Here is an 18,482-nt window from a genome sequence, read left to right as displayed (position 1 = left end):
CACAGAATAATTCAGCTGGAAGAGAGCTCAAGGAGTCTCTCATCCAACCTCCCGCTCAAAGCAAGGTCGCCGGTGGGGTCAGAGTAGGTTGCTCACGGATTTATCCATATGGGAGTTGAAAATCTCAACCACATCTCTAGACAAGCTGTTCCAAGGCCTGACTGTCCTCATGGTGGGAAAGTTTTCCCTTATAGCCAGTCTGAACCTTTCCTGTTCCAATTTATGCCCCTTGTCTCTTGCCCTCCCACCACACGCCACCAAAATGAGCCTGGCTCCATCTTCTTGATGAACTCCTTGTAGTTATGGACAGACCACTAATGAATTCCTCTTGGGCTCTGCCTGCACCAGCCCTCATCCCTCAGCTCCTCACAGGGCAAGAGCTTCAGCCCCCAAACGTCTCGGTGGAGCCTCTCCCAGTCCTTACTGGGATTCTACTCAGTCATCACTGCAGCCATTTGATACCTGCTGTGTGCAGAGTAGGAGTAAGTGCATGGAGCTCTGGTAGCAAGGGACACCACGAGTAAATCCATACTGCCTCAGAAACGCAGAGCTTTACTCTTCTGTCTGAACTCTTCCCCAAACCAAATTTCAGTAGCTGGTGGCCCCACTGCTTTCCAGGGCAGAGCAGAGTTTTGTGGAAGAAGCATCTGCGCTTCTAATACTTCTAAATCTTTGAGAGATTTTAAAAAAATGCCATCAGCTGCCAGTTGGCGCGTGCCACATTCCTTATACACATAATTATTGGAAAATTATGCCTAGTTTTGATTCCTTCACCTTGTATGAATAAAGACAAAAGACCTCAGAAAAGCGATACAAGAGTGATTTAAGACTGATCTTTCATATGATTATTCATATTACAGGAAACTAATAAAATATGTTCTCAGTAATTTGCCCGAGCAAAGATCAAGATGTGACATGATAAAGTCTACAGAGATTTCCTGCAGAGCAGGGAAGGGCACAAGGGGATGCAGTGTTTAGAGATAGCCTAGAAATAAACCCACATTTTAACAGTGTGGCTAAATCACCCAAGCAACAACTTAGGCCTGTCACGGATTCTCCTTCACTTGGCCTTTAAAAATCGGGTTTGGACATCTTTAGGAAAATACACAAAAGTAATACAGATCAAAGAGAAAACATTTCTTTAATATAAGCATTATAGGACTAGATTATTTGACTATTGTTTTATAGAAGGTCAAGCTAGGTGATCCCATCATCTCAGGGTTTGAAATCACCGTGGGGTGACATGCTGACATGTCTGATGAGAACTTTAGCTTGAAAAAAGGAGCTAAAGGATTCAAAAAGCTATATATGCTCTATGTTTGTTGTTACTTTTTTTCTTCAGAACACACAATAAAGCTAAAAATATTACCCAAACTCAAAATGAAAAGTTATTTACTGTACTATCCATTGCTTCTAAGCCCATCTCAATATAGAGACACTAACTCCAAAATCAATAACCCTGAATACTACCCGTTGCTGTAAGCGTCCATTAGAATAATTTTCTATTAATTGTATCTTGCTTTCTTTGCAAAACTACAATGCATCAAGTTTTAAGTAGTTTAAGTACTGAATAAAAGGTAAAAAACCTCTCCCAACTCTTCCAAGATGAACTCCAGACAGATAAAAAACAAAGCATTAAATCTTGCATTTGATGAAACAAAATAATCCACAAAAATTCAGTCCAATCATGAATGATCTCAGTGATAATAAACTCCTATTAACTTGAAAGAATGGAATGTGTGGGTGGCAAGCAGATGAAGATAAATGCAATTAACCTAAGGGAATATGGATTCACTCACTCTCATTAATCATCACATTTGGTTTTGTTGAAAACCTGGAAAGGACACATTACCGAATGCCACTTTTTATAATTTTCAAGCAAGCATTATAGCTGGGATATTTCGGTTCACTAGATAATCACCACTGCTAGCAAAAGATAAATGTATTCAGAAGTTAATATGGTGTAGGCTATTCTGAGTGAATTGCTTTTTTAAAGAGGAATTCATAAAAAACCCTTCACTTGTACCCGAATCATTGCCCATGGGCACAATGGCTCTTCTGCAGCCCACAGGGATTACTGCAATTTCTTTGTAAGCTTCCAGAAGAGGGAATGTACTGCAATTCCCTCTCCGGCTATCAAGGGGTTTTACTGAGTTTTTTTGTGCAAGAGCTTGTGAAGCCAACTGTCAATACAGGAGGTTATGTTGAAATGAGGCTTTTAAAGGCCAGCTTTTCCTAACGAGAGCCACTCACTGCATTTACCAAAATTTCAAATGCTTGTATCTGTGCTTGAACAGTCATCATTTAGAAAAAAAAAAAAAAAATAGCGTAACCTGGTTTTCCTAGCTCTGAGACCAGCTGCACAGCCAGGGCACACACGTGTATTTGAGCAGATGTGTAGGATTTATGGGAACACTCTTCCTGGGTGACAGGGAAAAAACCACAATCTGGGAGGATTTAACAGCACTTCTGGAAAAGTGCGGTTGTATAAGAAATGCTTTGCAATCAGAAGAATGCATGAGAAATAGTCAAACTTTCTCTGGGTTAATTGCCACTTCGGGTACATCCACCACATTGCTTCAGCATAACTGCCTCTTTCCTCACAAACTCTGCCTCCAAATGTAGTCTGGCTCGGAAAATCCTCCCAGCTACATCTGAAAAAACCATCATTGATCTGGCATCCTAAGGCAAGATCCAGGCTTTAAGGCATGATGCTTTTCTAAGTCTGGAGGATAAACAGCATCTTGCAACACGGCATCCGAAAAATGCAACAAAACCCAACATTAACAAAAAACAAAAGACAATAATAGAAAAAGAATTTGCCTCTGAATTCCTTCTTTAAGAAGAATTTGGTTGCTAAACAGCATTGCTGAGAGGAAGAAATTACTTTCTTGTCTTACAAAAGTATTTGAGATTTCAAAGGGTCTGTCCCACTGTGGAATGAAAATAAAAGATGTTTTACAGCCTTTATGTTTCTTACCAATTCAAGGAGACCTCTGCATCCTCTTTCTTGTGTCAGATCTTATAAGCCCCAAAAGACCCTGGCATGTCTCCCACTCCAGTATGATTTTTCCCAGCTACCACAGCTCTACATCACCAATACTAAGGTGAATTTGTCACCCACCTGCAGATTTTTATTCCACTGACCACTGTCTTCCATGTTCCTCTCCTACACCTGGGCTTTTTTATGACCCATGTAACACTTTATTTTCTTGGTCTTCTAAAGGCTTCTAGAGCTGAGAAGCAAACCATGATAATTCACAACGTGCCTTTCTTACAAAAGTTTCTTTAAACTGAGACAAAGAGAGTAATCACTCATAAAAAGGACAATTACAGTCCAAAAATACTCTGTGCCCAGTTCCTCCTGTTCCTGACTGTTCTCAAATAGATCCCTGAACTCTCAGCCCTGGCTCTAAAACAAAGGGTAAATGGTGATTTTGTAGATGCTGACATTCAATAAAGTCTTCTCTCTCCTCTCCTGGTCTCTGGTGGCTGGGCAGGGAGAAGGGCAGGCGGGAAACCTTTCTAAACGAGGGAGAATTATTGTTTTTTCCACTCCTAGAAGAGGCAGTATCATTTATAGGGCCTTTATAAATACCAGCATATAGGAATGAGAGTCTAATTTGTACCTGGACCTGCTGGGGGAGCTTGATGAGGGCAGCCCCCCCTCGCCCAGCGCTCCCACGCTCGCCCATCTCCACGCAGAGCAGATTTTGGCACTTTTTGGGAAGGACAGAACTGCTGCGCTGCTGACGGAAACCACCCAGCCTGGGGAGGGGGGGAGCAGAGCTCTGAACATATTAATCCCTTCCGCTGACCCCAGCATGTAAACAGAGACCCATATCCCCACCCCTGGGGCAGCGGGATCCGCGCCTGAACTTCATGGCGGCCTTTTCACAGAGCCAGGGGCGAACCCTTGGGAGCAACGTGACTTTCTCCCTCATCTCTGGGGAATCTTGCGACACCGAATCGACAACCTACAGCAACACAACGATGTGATCTATCACCAGGCTGAAAGGCTGAGGAATAAGCGGGAGGCAGTGTGCCAGCCGCTGCTGCAGACGCTCCGCGGCGGGTGTTACGCTCCCGCTTGCCCCGGGGCCTCGGCGTCGGGCAGGGAACGCTGCTTTACCCCACTCGAGATGTCCGAGTGTTCTGCAAAGAGCCTCTTGTCGGTGGTACAGAGACAGCCCCCACTTTTGTAAGCTCTTGTACTAACCAGAGAGCACTGAAGCTCCCTGGGAATCGCTGCCTGCTGTCGCAGGCTTTTATTGCTGTTTGCCTTGAGTTCAGGCCCATTAGAAAATACCAGCTCTATACTGGTGGGGTCTGGATCCCAGTCCCAACGCTGCACTCCCAACACTGTGGCACCACATCCTGCTTCCAGCCCTTCTTAGCCCTCTCCTTGGAGGACACGGTGCTTTGGCAGGAGAGCGATAGGGAAACGAGGTGTCAGCTGCCCTCCCATGTCCCTGGACTAGCGTCACCATAAAACCCACGGCATCAAGGAAATGGTGCCACGTCACCTCGAGGTTTGCCTTTGCCACCTTCATCTGGCCTGTTGGCTCTAACACAGCTTGTCCTACCAGCAGAATCACAGAATCATTCAGGTTAAAAAAGACCCTTGGGATCACTGAGTCCAACCATCAGCCCTGTTCTACAAAGTTCTCCCCTACAGCACATCCCCCAACAGCTCATCAATACTCCAGTAACATCTAATCAACAGCTTGCTCCAAACACTCCCTTTTTTCGGACAGTTAAATATCTCTGAAAATTCCAAACAAAGCTATTTCACTAAGCTTTGAAATTTTAAGCAAGACAGACTCCTTTTCCCTGTAGCCTGACATACATCTATCACTGATGTGATGGACAAACCAACCAAGATCACGGTACTGAGATGAAATTTCAGCTCAAAGCGTGATTTCTTTTATGCTTGTTGAGCCCCATGAGAGTTGTGGAAGGGGGAAGATGGTCAAACACCCATGAAAAGAACACGGGCAGCCCGGCCTGCAGCAGAGGCTGTGCCACTCTTGAAAGAGTTACTAAATTCAGGGTTGATGAAATATAAATTGATGCTAGCTGTTAAAATAAATAGCTGAAACAGCCAATTATTCAACAGCTTAGCCAAAATATTCAAAATTCTTGGCCAGAATTGTGCAGACTTTTACAGAGTGGCAAAAAAAATTCTAAGAAAAAGGCCATTTCTCTGAATTTCAGTGCACTGATCTAAAACACATGGGGATTGGAAAACTTCAAAAGAAAGGTCATCAGGATCTTTTACCTGGGAAGAAGCGTATTTTCCACTCACCCTGCTTTCCAATATAGCTGAGGTATTATGGCTGTTCTTAAGCAGTGCCTTGTTCCTAAGAGGACGTGTGCTATGGATTCATTTATATCAAAGCAAATAATTCTGAGAACGAAGATGAAGTGAATCACGTGCAGTATCTATGCCAGTGTCCCCAGACGTGTGGCACCTCTGCAGCCTCCAGAGGACCTGGGCTGTGGTCTGGCAGATGTAACTCTTATCTGGACACTGCAAGATGGGTGCAGATCCCTCCCACTCCCCAGGGGTTAGCAGCCATGCAGATTTATGAATCTAGATTAATTTTGGATTGTATCCCTCTAAGCGTACACCAAATAAGGTTTGTGCTTGGCACTGTATCTCACCAGAGATGCTGAGACGAGGAGAGATTTCTAATTCTAATTAAAACAGACATTGCCTGCGCTATAGTGGAGAGTTTTGCTTTCCTTTTTCCTCAACCTCTGCCATGATTGCCAGAGACACAGTGTCCATCCTCCACCAGCCCCAGCTCCCCTGCCACGCGCAGCCCGCCAGCGAGGAGGGGAAACCACTCACCTGTTGCCTTTTCGGGGTTATTGCACATGAAACATTGCCAAGCTCCCGCTTCCTCGCTGTAGCCGAATAAATCAAAGAACCTCACTTCTTCCAGGTGCATCTGCACATGGTCCAGGTCCTAGGCCAAGAACGAGAAAAACCAAACTGGCTGACGAGGCGAACCGCCGCACGGTTACCAGCTCGTAACCCGGAATCAGAGGGATGCGCAGCGGGCGCCAACGAGCGTCCTCGTCCCTGTGTCTCCTGTGGGCAAACAACCTGCTGGGGCACAACCACAGAATCATCAAGGTTGGAAAAGACCTTGAAGATCATCTAGTCCAACCAAGCTGCTAAGTAGGACCCGTCTCCTTCTCTATCATCAGTAGCAGATAATTCATAAATTATGTATTAGTCTGTAGGAAGCAGACAACTGGTCTGGGATTTATTTTTTTTTTTGCCTCCAACACTGCTGCCAGCAGTGTGCTCAGCAAGTTTCCCACCAGCTGAACCCCCTTTATTACCTCCAGCTGTGTCAGGATTTTTGGAAGGATCCAGAAGGTAGTGGCCTCTGCTAACACACTGCAGTGCTGGGACTTCCTTCTGCCCAGCTGGATCCCCCATCAGAGCAGGAGTCAGTGGCTGGGTACCACTTTATTTTTCTTTTTTTTTTTTTTTTTTTTTTAAAGAAAAAAATAGAGGCTCTGAACCCAGCCCCCTGTGAGAAGCACCAATACAAATATTTAATGTGAATGTTAATATGGACATTTCTAAAAACACAGCAGCAACAACAAGGACTGATTTAGCCCACATAAAACACACCCAGGTAAATGTGACATTATTCTGCCAAGGAAGTAAAGATTATTCATCTGCAAAGTAACCTGCATGTCTGGCTTGATCAAAGAAACCAACAGAAAGTGTACTTGCAGCTTCAAGTATGGGAAAAGCCAATGGATACTCCTTTTGAGGCAATTAATAACACAGTAGAATTCAGTGAATTTTAAACCCCGTTATTTAATTTTAAAACAGATTGCTATCTCATACTTAAAACAAACATCGGTGTTAAATAAGAGCAACCAAGTTACTCACTGAAAACACAAAGGGAATTGCCAGGACCGCTCAGAAAACACTCCTATTTATTTGTGTGGGTCTTCAAAGATCTGCAACACTGCATGCTGCAGCCCAAAGAAAACACAGATTTACGCAGTCAGTGGGGAAAATACCATCCCGTGCCAGGGACATTAGTTCAACGCACTGACCAAGGCTGTGCAAAGGATGGAATGGTTCACTTCGGGCCTTTTCAGACAAGTTTTAGCAAAAGAGAGGGAGCAGGAGGCTGGCTGGCTCAAGGAGACCCCACAGCATGGCATCTCTCCTCCCCAGCCTCTTTCAACCTGGGAAACGGCCAGGAAACGGCTGTTTTCAGAAGAATTGAAACACTCAAGACCACTTCAGACCTCTGGCCTTCATCCTGGATAACAAGCTCAGCTGAGCTAAACCTTGAGTTTTAATTTGAAGGGGGCTCTCGGGTGCCCCCACCCTCTGCACACCAGAGTCAATCTGCCAATGGGTTTTAGGCTGTCAGAAGGAAAAATGGCAAGGCAGAACGAGGAGCACGATTCACATCACCTGAGAAGCTCCAAACGACAAAGGTTTTCCTCCCTTTCCGGCAGGAACACGCAGAGGAATGGGCTTTGCAACACACGGGAAGGCAACGATCACACGTCGGCAGGGCAGCAGCCCCACAGCCCGGCTCTCCTCTCTGTCCTCGCGTGGGAGGTGAGTGGCCAGGCTGCAGAGAGGTCCCTGCACTCCCTGGCACCTTGGTGGGTCCCCTCGTAAGGCTCTGCTGGGCAATTCCTCGTCCTCCTGCGCCTGGGTCAGGGCTGCATCCACGCCTCTGCACAGTCGGCTGCTGGGCTGCCCTGCCCCAGCACGTTCAACTGGCTTATACTGGGGACCATGGGTAAAACTTGATTACTGCACTCTGCAACTGCTCTTTAGACATTGCTGAAGCTCTTATTTTCCTCCCAGGAGGAATTCTGTACATTCAAGGAATTTAGGTGGCTGCTGCGGGAGCAGCAGGAGCGCTGTGCAGCTTCTCTCCGCATTTCTCCAGCTGATCAGTCGGCGTTGGACCTGACAGCCCGAGGCTCCCCGCCTCCCTTCGTGCGTGGTGTGGGATCCTGAGCAGATCCCAAGCAGGGACACACCACACCAGCCCCTCAGGGTCTCCTCCCCACTGTGGGCTTCCAGTGGTGGGGCAGATATCCCTGCGAGCACACCCTGTCCCAGTGTGCCCCGATCCTCCTCCTGCCGTGGCATTGGGAGGACACAAAAGGGGCAAAATAACGATGGTATTGGTCTCAGTGAGGCTGTGCAGGGCATTATCGTGGATCATGCTGAACGAAAAGCCTAGGAGCTTCTCCTTCCTGTGAAAAAAATCTTTTAGTGGCTGCAGTGAGCCCACACTAGACTGAAAGAAAACAAATATCACCGAAATATTAATGCAGCAATCTTTCTTTTCCACTCTGTACTCTAGTACGCTTGAAATAATCTGTAATAAGTTACTTATTTCAGGAGGGGAAGCATGGGGGAAAAGCCTAATTGGAGAGGAGAGATTTATATCATCCCCATGCTCCATCATCTTCAAAACTTCACAACTCCACTGTGAAAACGTGGTTCTTCTTTCTGCTGCGTAAACTGAGATAGCAAACAAAGGCAAGGAAAGAACAGAACTAACAACGGCTTAAAAATGTTAATTATTCTCTTGCAACGCTGCTCAACAAAAGACTCTCTTAAGGCATCACATGGGGCCTGTAAAGTAGTCACCATCTCACTCTTCTGACACAGCATGAGTCAACACAAAGAATTCGGCAACGAGCTCAAAACCAGCTTCGTTTTTGTAATGTGGCCTGCGCTGTACTTTGATAAAGAAATATGAAGCAACTGAACGGAAATCTGTAAGGATGTACATCTGGAAACGCTTTACTTCTGGCACGTTTTAAGCCATGTTGTGTAAATATTTTTTGTGGCATGAACAGGCTGCCCGGTAGAACACGACATGCTTTCTGTAAGCCAGGTATTCTCTGCAATTCCTTGCACATGTGTGTTGGGCCAAATTCAGAAATCGCTTACAGTGATGTAAATATGAAACTATTTCCCAGAATTTCCTCTGAAATAAATCATTGATGTAATAGATTTTTCTCCAGGTTTGCAAAATGCTCGAGAATGCGTATTGAAAGAAAAAGTCTAAATTCATTCACTCTGCATGAGCCACAGGGTCACGGGGCAAACGCGGAGCAATTGCAGAGCACGTTGCAGCTCTGACTCCGCTGGGGTTCCTGTTGGCTGCGGGGGTCAGATCTTCCCCGTGTGCTCACAGCACAGAAATTCCTTGGTTCTGGTAAAGCGTTCAGACGCTGCTGTCACACGACACATAAAACTTAATATAAAATGTAATACAGGATGCTGACACTGCATTTATATGAACAGATTTCAAAATATTTTAAATGAAGTGCTACGCTTATTGAAACAACCACACACCCATAATTTTGCTTCTCGCACTACTGGCAGAGGAATAATATTAAGGACTACAATAATTTTGTGAAATTATTCACAATATTTAAATTTGTATTAGTAACGGGCAGAGCTTCTGAAACAAAACCTTCAGACTCCTGCAGAAGCTTAGTCTGTCAAGCAGAGGAAGGACTAGGTCATGCTGGGAATGCTCCAGCTAGATTTTTTTGGGAATGTAAAAGCTAAAGGAAAGCTTCCTTATGGCAGGCCCAGGTCTCGCTCCCAGAAAACCCAACGGGACTTTTCTCAGTAAACTGAATGGAAATTGCACCAGAAACAAACTCAGGTTCTGTATTAATAAGCAAAACCAAAACTGAGAAAGTAAATCCAGCAGCATACTGTGGGGACCAAGACTGAATATTAAAGTCTTTTACCATTTCAGATGTATTACATCTGCCCGCCTTCGAAGGCTGTTAGGCAATCCGCAGCTCCCGGAATTACCAAACTTCAATCCACTGCTTAATTCATGAAATCAGTGAAGATCAGTATCTCCTTTTCCAGCTCCACTATTCTGGGATCTTGGAGATATTCTTACTGTCACGGAGTGATGAAAGTTCCCAAAATAGGCCAGATGCTACTATCTGAGCAGTAGCAGGATTATGCAACCAATGTGCTGGAGACTAATCACATTTCTAGGGCGTTGGACACGTTTTGTAGACTTTGTGTGCGTGATGCACAACATCTAATCCTACCCGTGAAGGCATGCTCTTCCCTAAGCTCTTTACGCACCCCAAACTCTTTTACACTCCACCAGCTCCGACTTTCCACCAGTAGATCTTGGCATGGACTCAGGTTAAGCCAGTATTGAGCAGAAAAGCAGTTCTAATGCCTTCGGATGAGTCAGGCTAGGATTTCAATAGCAGCTAAAATACTTAGCGCAAGCTCCACTGTGTCTAAGTAAAACCGGCCCATGAGCTGGGTTTCAGCTGTGGGGATCCCCTACTCCTCTTACACGCTGCAGCAGGAGTTTCCACTTCAACGCAACATTATCTTGGGGATTCATAAGGTGTTTTTAACAAAACTCCTGTTTTTAAATCAGCCCTAACCTTAGTGAATTAATCTTATCCAGTCAGACATCTTCATGCGTACAATATTCTGAGAGAAAGCATTTTAAAATCATGTTTGACAATTCATTTCATCCAATTGAGCTGGATGGAGATGTTCAGGAATAAACAGATCATCCTTTTCCAAGAAGCCTGATTAATAGCTTGGAAATAGCATTTATTGAAATCCCGGAGATGGTAAACAGTTTTAAACTGATGGGGGTAGCTGAGGGTGCGTGTGCGATGATCATCTCCGTAAAATCCCAGTCTGTGTTTAACTAGGACCAAACGGTCCGTCATGGCAGCTAATCTGAATCTAGAGTTTGAAACGCAGAGCAGGAAAAAACAATAAAAATCCATACGTAGCATCACTAATTTTCATCATGTTGGGAACAACCTACATAGAGCATGTAGGAGGGGAGGGAGGACAAGCCTGGAGACATTTCAAAGCACAGTGTGAAACGACACCGTGGACCCTCTGTGGAGGCTGAAAATATAACGGCCAGTGAATGTTTTTTAACCACCCCACAAGCTGAGTGCTTTGTGTAAAAGGGGGGTCGGAGACACTCGCTACGGATCACCGTAGGGCCGTCCAGGAGCAGAGCACGTGGCACGTCAGCAAGCGCAAACGCTCGTAGGACACCGGAGCTAAGGCAAAAAAGGGGAAGGAGCAGGGAAAGGGGTTTTGTTTCACACAATTTGAGCACAGCAAAGTCTGGCTGTAGCTATTGTAAAGGTCTTTGTACAGTTGTTCTAAAAGTCAGGGCAAACTTCTTCTACTGTTTGTTTTTTTCTGAGAAAAACCCCAAATGCTTACCTTTTGGTGTGGAAATGTTGACTGGATCATGGCAGTTTCAAAACTGTGTGTCCCCTTGAGCTGTGTCTTCTCCCACAGGGCCTTAAGGACTTGAACAGCATTACTCTGTATGGACAAAGGTTCTGCAAACAAGCTCTAAAGAAAATGGTGAAAACAGGATTTCAAACGTTTTTTTAACTTGGCCATTAACAAAGAACATTGTGTACTTATAGCGGGACAGCCATACAAATAACCAGGGATTAGTTCATTTTTCTGTAAGGAGTTAGGATGGATCATTATGCACACAATTAGGTAAATGCTCAAATATTTCATTTACTTTGGGGATTTTCTTTTATTGTACACTACATGTCTTTAAGGTCTGGCTCACCAAAGATTATCTATCAACTACCACTACGCATAGCAACTTGCATGTCATTTTTGTGTTGAAATGCTAATTTCTCAAAATGTTAGCAGCACGGGCCTCTGTGAGCCAGATGCAGACCTCGGTGACATGTATTTTTTTGGCAAAGACAGGCCATTTCCCAGTCAAAGTGGAGAGATGCTTAGCACTGGTGTTGGGTTTGATTTGGATCTGACTGTAGTTCTTGGTCATCGTGCGGGGAAGAGTAACAGTGCAACGTTTGCAACTGCACTGAACAGCCAGTGGGATGAAAGGCAAGAGAAAAAAACCTCCACAGAACACATTCAACACAGATTTTTCTGGCAGAGGAGGGGAATTTTCATGCCCTGAACATTCACAAAACAAGATGAGGTCTGGGTTGGGTGCTCTCACCTCCAAAGCTCCCTATTTGAAAGGACAGCGAGGATACAACCTTATCCTGCCTTGAAGGGTTCTAATAGTTCAACAGCATGAAGTTCTTCCTTGTATAAACTGCACACAAAGTCAATGTTACAAGAACACTACCACAGCTGAGAGAGCTTAGCGTTTTTGCTTCTATCTGCTACATGATCTGGTAATTAAAAAATGCATTTGCATGCAGGAGCCAAGTTGAGTGCACGAGCAAATCTGATTTTCCATATTTCAAGTATTTGATTTCACAACACGAACAATGTCCTTTTAACATAAGTTTCCTGGATGGATGTTCCTCCTTCTCTTTCTAAGCAGAAACACAACACTCCTAATCCCACTGTCTGGCATCCAACTGACTCAGATGCACTTCAGTAAGACTCAACCAGAAATTTTATCGTGGCTGAGGCAACACATTTTTCTAGCTAAGCTGTCAGAAACAGCCAGATCGTTTTGTCCAAATTAAAAGGGAGGAGGCACAAGAAAATGGCAGCCCAAATTAGTTTGTGTTTAGCAAATTAATGAGCAACTCTAGGGAAGGTGTTAGAAAAGGACATGTCAGGCAGCCCCACTGAGCCACCTGATGAGGGAAATTAAATCATAAATCATATAATGCCAGAGGACAATTTTAATGAATGAATCTCTGAAACTAAAGCATCCTGTCTATCAGATAACCTCTCCAACATCACCCCTTATTCTATTTTTTTTTGCCTTTTCTTAATCATTGCTTAACTGTAAGACAATTTCTCAGATCTCCATTGACACACTCTTCTCTTCATACTACCCTGCACTAATAATTTGCCATTTCACAACTTCCATCCAAGGGTTTCAAAACATAACTATTCACTAATATTTTAAAAATTATCATGAAGTTAAGAATCTGTTCTCGAGACATGGGAGAAAAAGTCTCTCTTGCTTTTACTTTTGCAGAATGCAGTGTCAAACAGAATATGGAGCAACTGGCAAAAAAAGGAATAAAAATACGGTAACTCGTATTGAAATCTTCAGAAATCATGTATTAGTTGGCCGTGAATCTGTGACAGATCTGCTGAAAACTACATTTTTATCACTAGCCTTCCATTTAACTCATTATTAACACACTGTAAGTACATTTCATGTCAAATTTATCTCTTGTACAATTTCACAGGCTTAAATAACATTATCCCAGGGCTGAATTTAGTTCCCTGTATTTAATTTAATAATAGTTATATATCCAATAATTAAAAGCTTTAGGATTTTGAACAAAAGTAAAACATAAGTTATCTGACATTAGACACCATCCTGATGCACAGCAGGCTTGAACGCTTGGTGAAATGCAAGAGGAACATTTTTTTTTTTTTCCCATAAAAAAAAGCATATTAAGTGCTGCGTTTACAGCATGTTTGTAAAGACACAAACTAAACTGCGTTTCTTTGAGCCTGGCCCTGGCAGCATGGGGGGATTCTGCTGGGGTGGGGGGAGCCTGGGGCCAGGGGTAGCGAGAGGGTAGGGAATAAAAGCAAAGGTTTGGAAAGAGTAGCTGCAGTGGGAAAAAGGCAATTACCCAGCCTGGGGCAGGGAAAGCTATGGGAAATGGGGGACCAGGGTTTGGGGGCAGCATCCAAAGGAAGCCCGTGGGGATGGGGAAGGGGGACAATGGGCACCTGAGCACAGAGGAATGGGGAAGGAAAGTAATATTGCCCCTGGGAGCTGGGAGCGACGCAAAGCTCAAATGTTCTGATAAAAGATGGAACTGGCAGGGCTAAATTCAGAGTAATCTGGCATGGGGTTAAGGGGAGAGGTTTTTCAACAAAAAATGTCTCAGGAAAAGGCTCGGCACCTGGGATTAAAGGTGAAGCAGAGGTCACTGCCTTTAAATCCAGCAGCCGAGGCTGCGCGGTGGCGAGCGAGGTTTGCCAGCTCTGCCGCCCCGTCTCCTCTGCTGCTGCTCCTTGCTCATTTTTGTGCAGTTTAGTACTTTTTGTCCATATTTTTCGACATCTGTTTTCCTCTCATCAGGAATAAAATGATACATTTGTAATGTAATTCATTTATTCTCTCTAGGTCCCATTAAATTTCAACCTCTTCCTTCAGGTTTTCATTTACAGAGTAATTCACCTCCTTTATTTTCCCCTTTCATCTCGTCTTCTCATTCCTATTTCTGCCTCTGCTCTTTATTGCTTCCTTTTCTCTCCTCTCACTCTCTCCCTCTCTGACCATCTCCTACAGACCTGCATTTTTGAAAAAGATTTGTTGTATTTATTTCTAGGAGCAAACACAGGGAAGATTGATTTGAACTGTTAAATTCAGAGCATAACTCGCTGGGCATGTTTTAAATTTCAGGTAAATCTTTCATATTTCTAAGATTGTAGTAGGGTAGGATGAACTGTGGTGAATGGCTCTGCATAGGTTAAGAAACTGAACCTTACTTTTTAACACAAAACCCATTTGTTTCATCTTGAAGTGTGAATGTAGAGTTTTGTCTTACAATTTCATACTATTTGCAACCTATTAAGAAATTCCACATCTGTCCAAATACTGGGCTGTATTTGGAAGCAGTATTAAATAGGAGAAAATAGCTTTAGGGTTGGTAGAACAGAACTGATCAGCTTTGCAAATCCTGCAAAACTTCTGCCGTAAAAAAATCCCGGTGGGTGCTGCACCTCTAACCTCCACCTGCAGCCTCGGGGTCGATTCTGCTCCCCTGCAAATCCGCTGCGAAGCGGCTGCTTGTTGGCGAGGCACCTGGGACTTAATGCAAGTTTTGCCTGAACGAGGACAACAAGGTTTGGTCCCACTTTGCTATCCCCAGACTTTGTAATCTCTCCCGACAGTTTGAATTTGCTGTATTTAATAGAAATATAAAAACTCATAAACTGCAAAATCACTTCAACCTACTATAATGACTTTCTGAGAAACCACAAGGGCCACAAAACACTGTGGATTAGAAGCATATTTAAAGAGTTAAAATATTTTTCTACAAGTACAACATGAACAATAGAGAGGTGCCACTAATTTGTACTGAACACACCTGCTGAAAGAGGAACATGATGTGGATCCACAGCGGAGGCTGCTGGCTGATGAGGGTAAAGCTGGATTTACTGTACAAGCAGTAATGGCCCTTCAGGGGACAGCTGAAAAACAGCTTTGCTACACAACTTCTAACAGCATCTAGAAATAAATAGACAGAACATTAAAATCAACTATGTAAAAGCCAAACCTAACTGCCCGTTACCAGTGTACGTGCAGTCACGCCGTGCAAGGGCATCTCAGGCTGGGTCAACTCCTGTGGCATTGCTGTGTCTGTGTCCTTAAACACAAACCATCTGACAGCACTAGAGAAATTAGTCTCCAGTGCTTTAAATCTGATGTAGTAATCATTTACTCCCAAATGTGAAAGGTGCAAGACAGCACAGTCAGGCTGTTTATCTCCTTTGTGCTTTCTCAGGCGTTCGGTACCGTCGTTTAGCTTATCGAAGCAGACAGATCTGTCAAAACTGTGCATCACTTATTTTTATTTAAGGAGTTTGTTGGAAAAAAACCATCCCATATTAGGAAAGAGCCATATGGGGGCCTGACATCCGTGGGATCCCTGCCGAGACTTTGCGCAGCTGAAAGCTGGTGTCTGTAGGGGCGGAGGAGCCCAGCGCAGCGCGCGGCGCCCAGCGAGGAACCGGCTCACTCAGACACCGCTAAAGCCTTTGCGACGGATCCTCCCGGAGCCAAAAGATGCATAAATCTATTTACAACACCGCTGTGCACGCAGCACGTTTGCTGTACAGGCCATCTGAGAAATTAATCACCAGAAATACTACTGTTTCAAGGAAGAGTGTTAGCGAGTGTTCCCTGAGCCCTGTGTCACTGCGGGGAGCCGATGTGCCACCTCCTGCCCCTCTCCACACCCACCCAGGAGCCCCAGCCCTAGAGCTCAGCTCCCCCTCAGCCTCCCTGGGCAGAGATGCTCTGGCTTCTAGAGGCTTCAGATCCTACAACCCCCATTTCTTACCATACTCCAAGTCTGCTGGTCATAATTTTTACACCCTAAGCCAGGGAGCTGCAGTTTTTGCAGCCGTGCTCCGAGAGGCACAACACACAAGGGACAGGGATCATTGCTGCTGTCACACCAGTGCCACAACTGCCAGCACAGCCACAGACTTTGCAGCAAAAAAAACCCCAAATCACACAGAGAAGCAGCATGGAGCTTCAGGTTCAACTGGAGAAGAGGCTGCAAAGCCATTCACAGTTACCCACTGGGAAAGGTGGGACGTGTCCGTTCACAGCTGCGACTCAGCGTCCCCCACTCAACACTTTTGGTTTTCTCCAAAAGTGCAGTTTGACTCCCAGTCCCAGCTCTGGGGCACTACAATTCTCACTGCTCTGTCAAATACCGACCGTTTATGCCATCTGTGATCATGTCATCTGTTGATAAAAATCCCACCATGGTTACACACAACCCGAGAGTGTCCTTTGGGATCAGCTGCTCAGCAAGAGCTATAAGCTACGTCATGTTACCTGACTCTGAACTTCCCATGCTGGTTTTAACTGGAAATTAAGCCCTTGAGAAACATGATTCTGCTTTTACAAAATGTTGACCTTGAACCCTTGTTTTCTGTCTTTGGATGACTGCTCATAATGATAACAGCATGTTAGGCATAACCTAATCAGAATTCTTTATTAACGTAAAATAGCGGTATCATTTTATCGCCGCTTTGAACAGGAATAAGTAGCTCTCCAAGGTAAAAAAAGCATGGAAAATGACACGGAGAGCCTTAGACCATGACCTTGATGCAAACACAGGAGAGTGTTGCACCCTCTTCACCCAGCTGGAAGGTTGAACTTGGAAGGGGAGAGGAACAGCGGGTCCCACCTGCACTTATTTCCTAGCTAAAGGCAGAAACGACAGACAGACAAGCTGCCCTGCAGTGCTGGTGAGCCCACCCCACTGAGCCATGCCTAGAGCTGCTCAACTCACCGGTGGCCCTGCCCTGCCAGCACCTGCAGGGTCAAAGCCAAAGGATGTTGAAGGAGAAGCGAGGGCAGCGCAGGCCCCCGTGGAGTCGGCCGTGAAATGAATCACGGAGCTGAGGCGGCTGACAGGGGCCGGCTCTGCAGGGAACGTTACTCAGAGTCTCGTGCTATCCCCGTGAGTCACCGGGCAGTGAAGGTGTAGGAATAAAATCCTGTAAGAAAATACCCGAACTGGAAAAATGAGTTGTAACTTTTTAGAAAATGTGGCTCACAGGAGACAGTTTATAGAGCACAGCCTTCTGGATCAACTGACAGCGCGAGCCAGCAACCGGGGAGACGGATACCAGAAGGCAGCCTTTCTGTCCAACAACAGACCATCTTGAAATACTTGTTGTTTTTAACACTTTTCACCTAATCAAGAAGCGAAAGCATAGGAGAGAAATGTAATAAATTCAGTATTTCACATAAAACCACAACGTATAAGGAATTTCACCAGAGGTACAATAGTATGGGTCCCTAGACCAAAAGGATCCATGGATCAGACTGTCACTGAAAGTGCAGAAATTAAAACTGGGATATTGGAACCTGCTGAAGATGCTACAGAGAGGCCAGATGGCTGTTAGGGTGGGAGAAAAAACTTCAGAAGCTGGCAAGTGAAAACCACTTTATTATCCTTTAACAAAGCTGTTTGAATTTGCTGAGAAAAGGAAGTCACCAGTGTCAAGCTGGGGCTGTAGAGCTCATTGAGACTCTGCTGTAGCACAGGACAAGAGATCCGAGATGTAAAGGCACAGGAAGATAGTTAGAGTTCACAAAAACCAGAAGAGTCACTACACACACTGTGGGGAAACACACACAAGCCAAAGCAATGCGCAATATTCAGAAGAATTCACAAGAACCAAAGCAGATTGTAGTGACCATAGAGCAAGGGATGACAACAGCACTCCCTCCTCAGAGGAACACTCACATGCTATCATCAGCTACATTACAGCAGGTGAAGGCTGGGTTAGGAGGAAACCAATGGGGAGTTCATTAATCTTTAATCACAGGCAGGTGCATAAGCCAATACGGGGGCCAGCACAAGCGACAGTGAAAGCAGAAAAAAAGCCAGACACTAGGTCAGAGGGTCAGACCAGGCAGTGAGCTTTCCTCACAGAGAGGGAGTTCACGAAACAAGTCAAACTGATGTTGAGCTGAACCAGACTACAAACATCATCCAGATTGCTCCCCTTCAAAGAGACAGGAGGAAGGACCTAGAGCAGCCCCGGCTCTCCTAACCCACAGGTGAGCCAACAGGAAAACCCATCCGTATTTGTCTTGAGAGAGCGTGTTTAGCAGAGGACAACTTTGAAAATATTTCCTTTGCTTTGAGACAACGATGGAAAGAGGAGCTGAAGGGGGGGCACCGCTCTTGGCTTCACCAAACATACCAAAAAAAAAAGTCTCACTTGTTGGCGTTCGGAAATATGTCACTCT

The 18,482-nt window shown here is 44.9% G+C and overlaps 1 protein-coding gene across 4 annotated transcripts in view; it reads right to left on the bottom strand.

Moving 5' to 3' along the window:
• The window catches only part of VEPH1 (ventricular zone expressed PH domain containing 1), an 87,556-nt gene that overhangs the window by 11,011 nt on the left and 58,063 nt on the right, over positions 1–18,482 (bottom strand). For all 4 annotated transcript variants that reach the window (XM_074912064.1, XM_074912065.1, XM_074912063.1 and 1 more), the window contains 3 exons: positions 15,070–15,209; positions 11,273–11,407; positions 5,858–5,975 (listed from right to left, as the gene is read on the bottom strand). In XM_074912064.1, coding sequence (XP_074768165.1) covers positions 5,858–5,975; positions 11,273–11,407; positions 15,070–15,209 — 393 coding nt within the window. The remainder of the gene's footprint in view (positions 1–5,857; positions 5,976–11,272; positions 11,408–15,069; positions 15,210–18,482) is intronic.

This window comes from Athene noctua, chromosome 8 (assembly GCF_965140245.1).
Source record: "Athene noctua chromosome 8, bAthNoc1.hap1.1, whole genome shotgun sequence".
NCBI lineage: Eukaryota > Metazoa > Chordata > Aves > Strigiformes > Strigidae > Athene > Athene noctua.
This window is presented reverse-complemented; position numbering and strand designations above follow the sequence as displayed.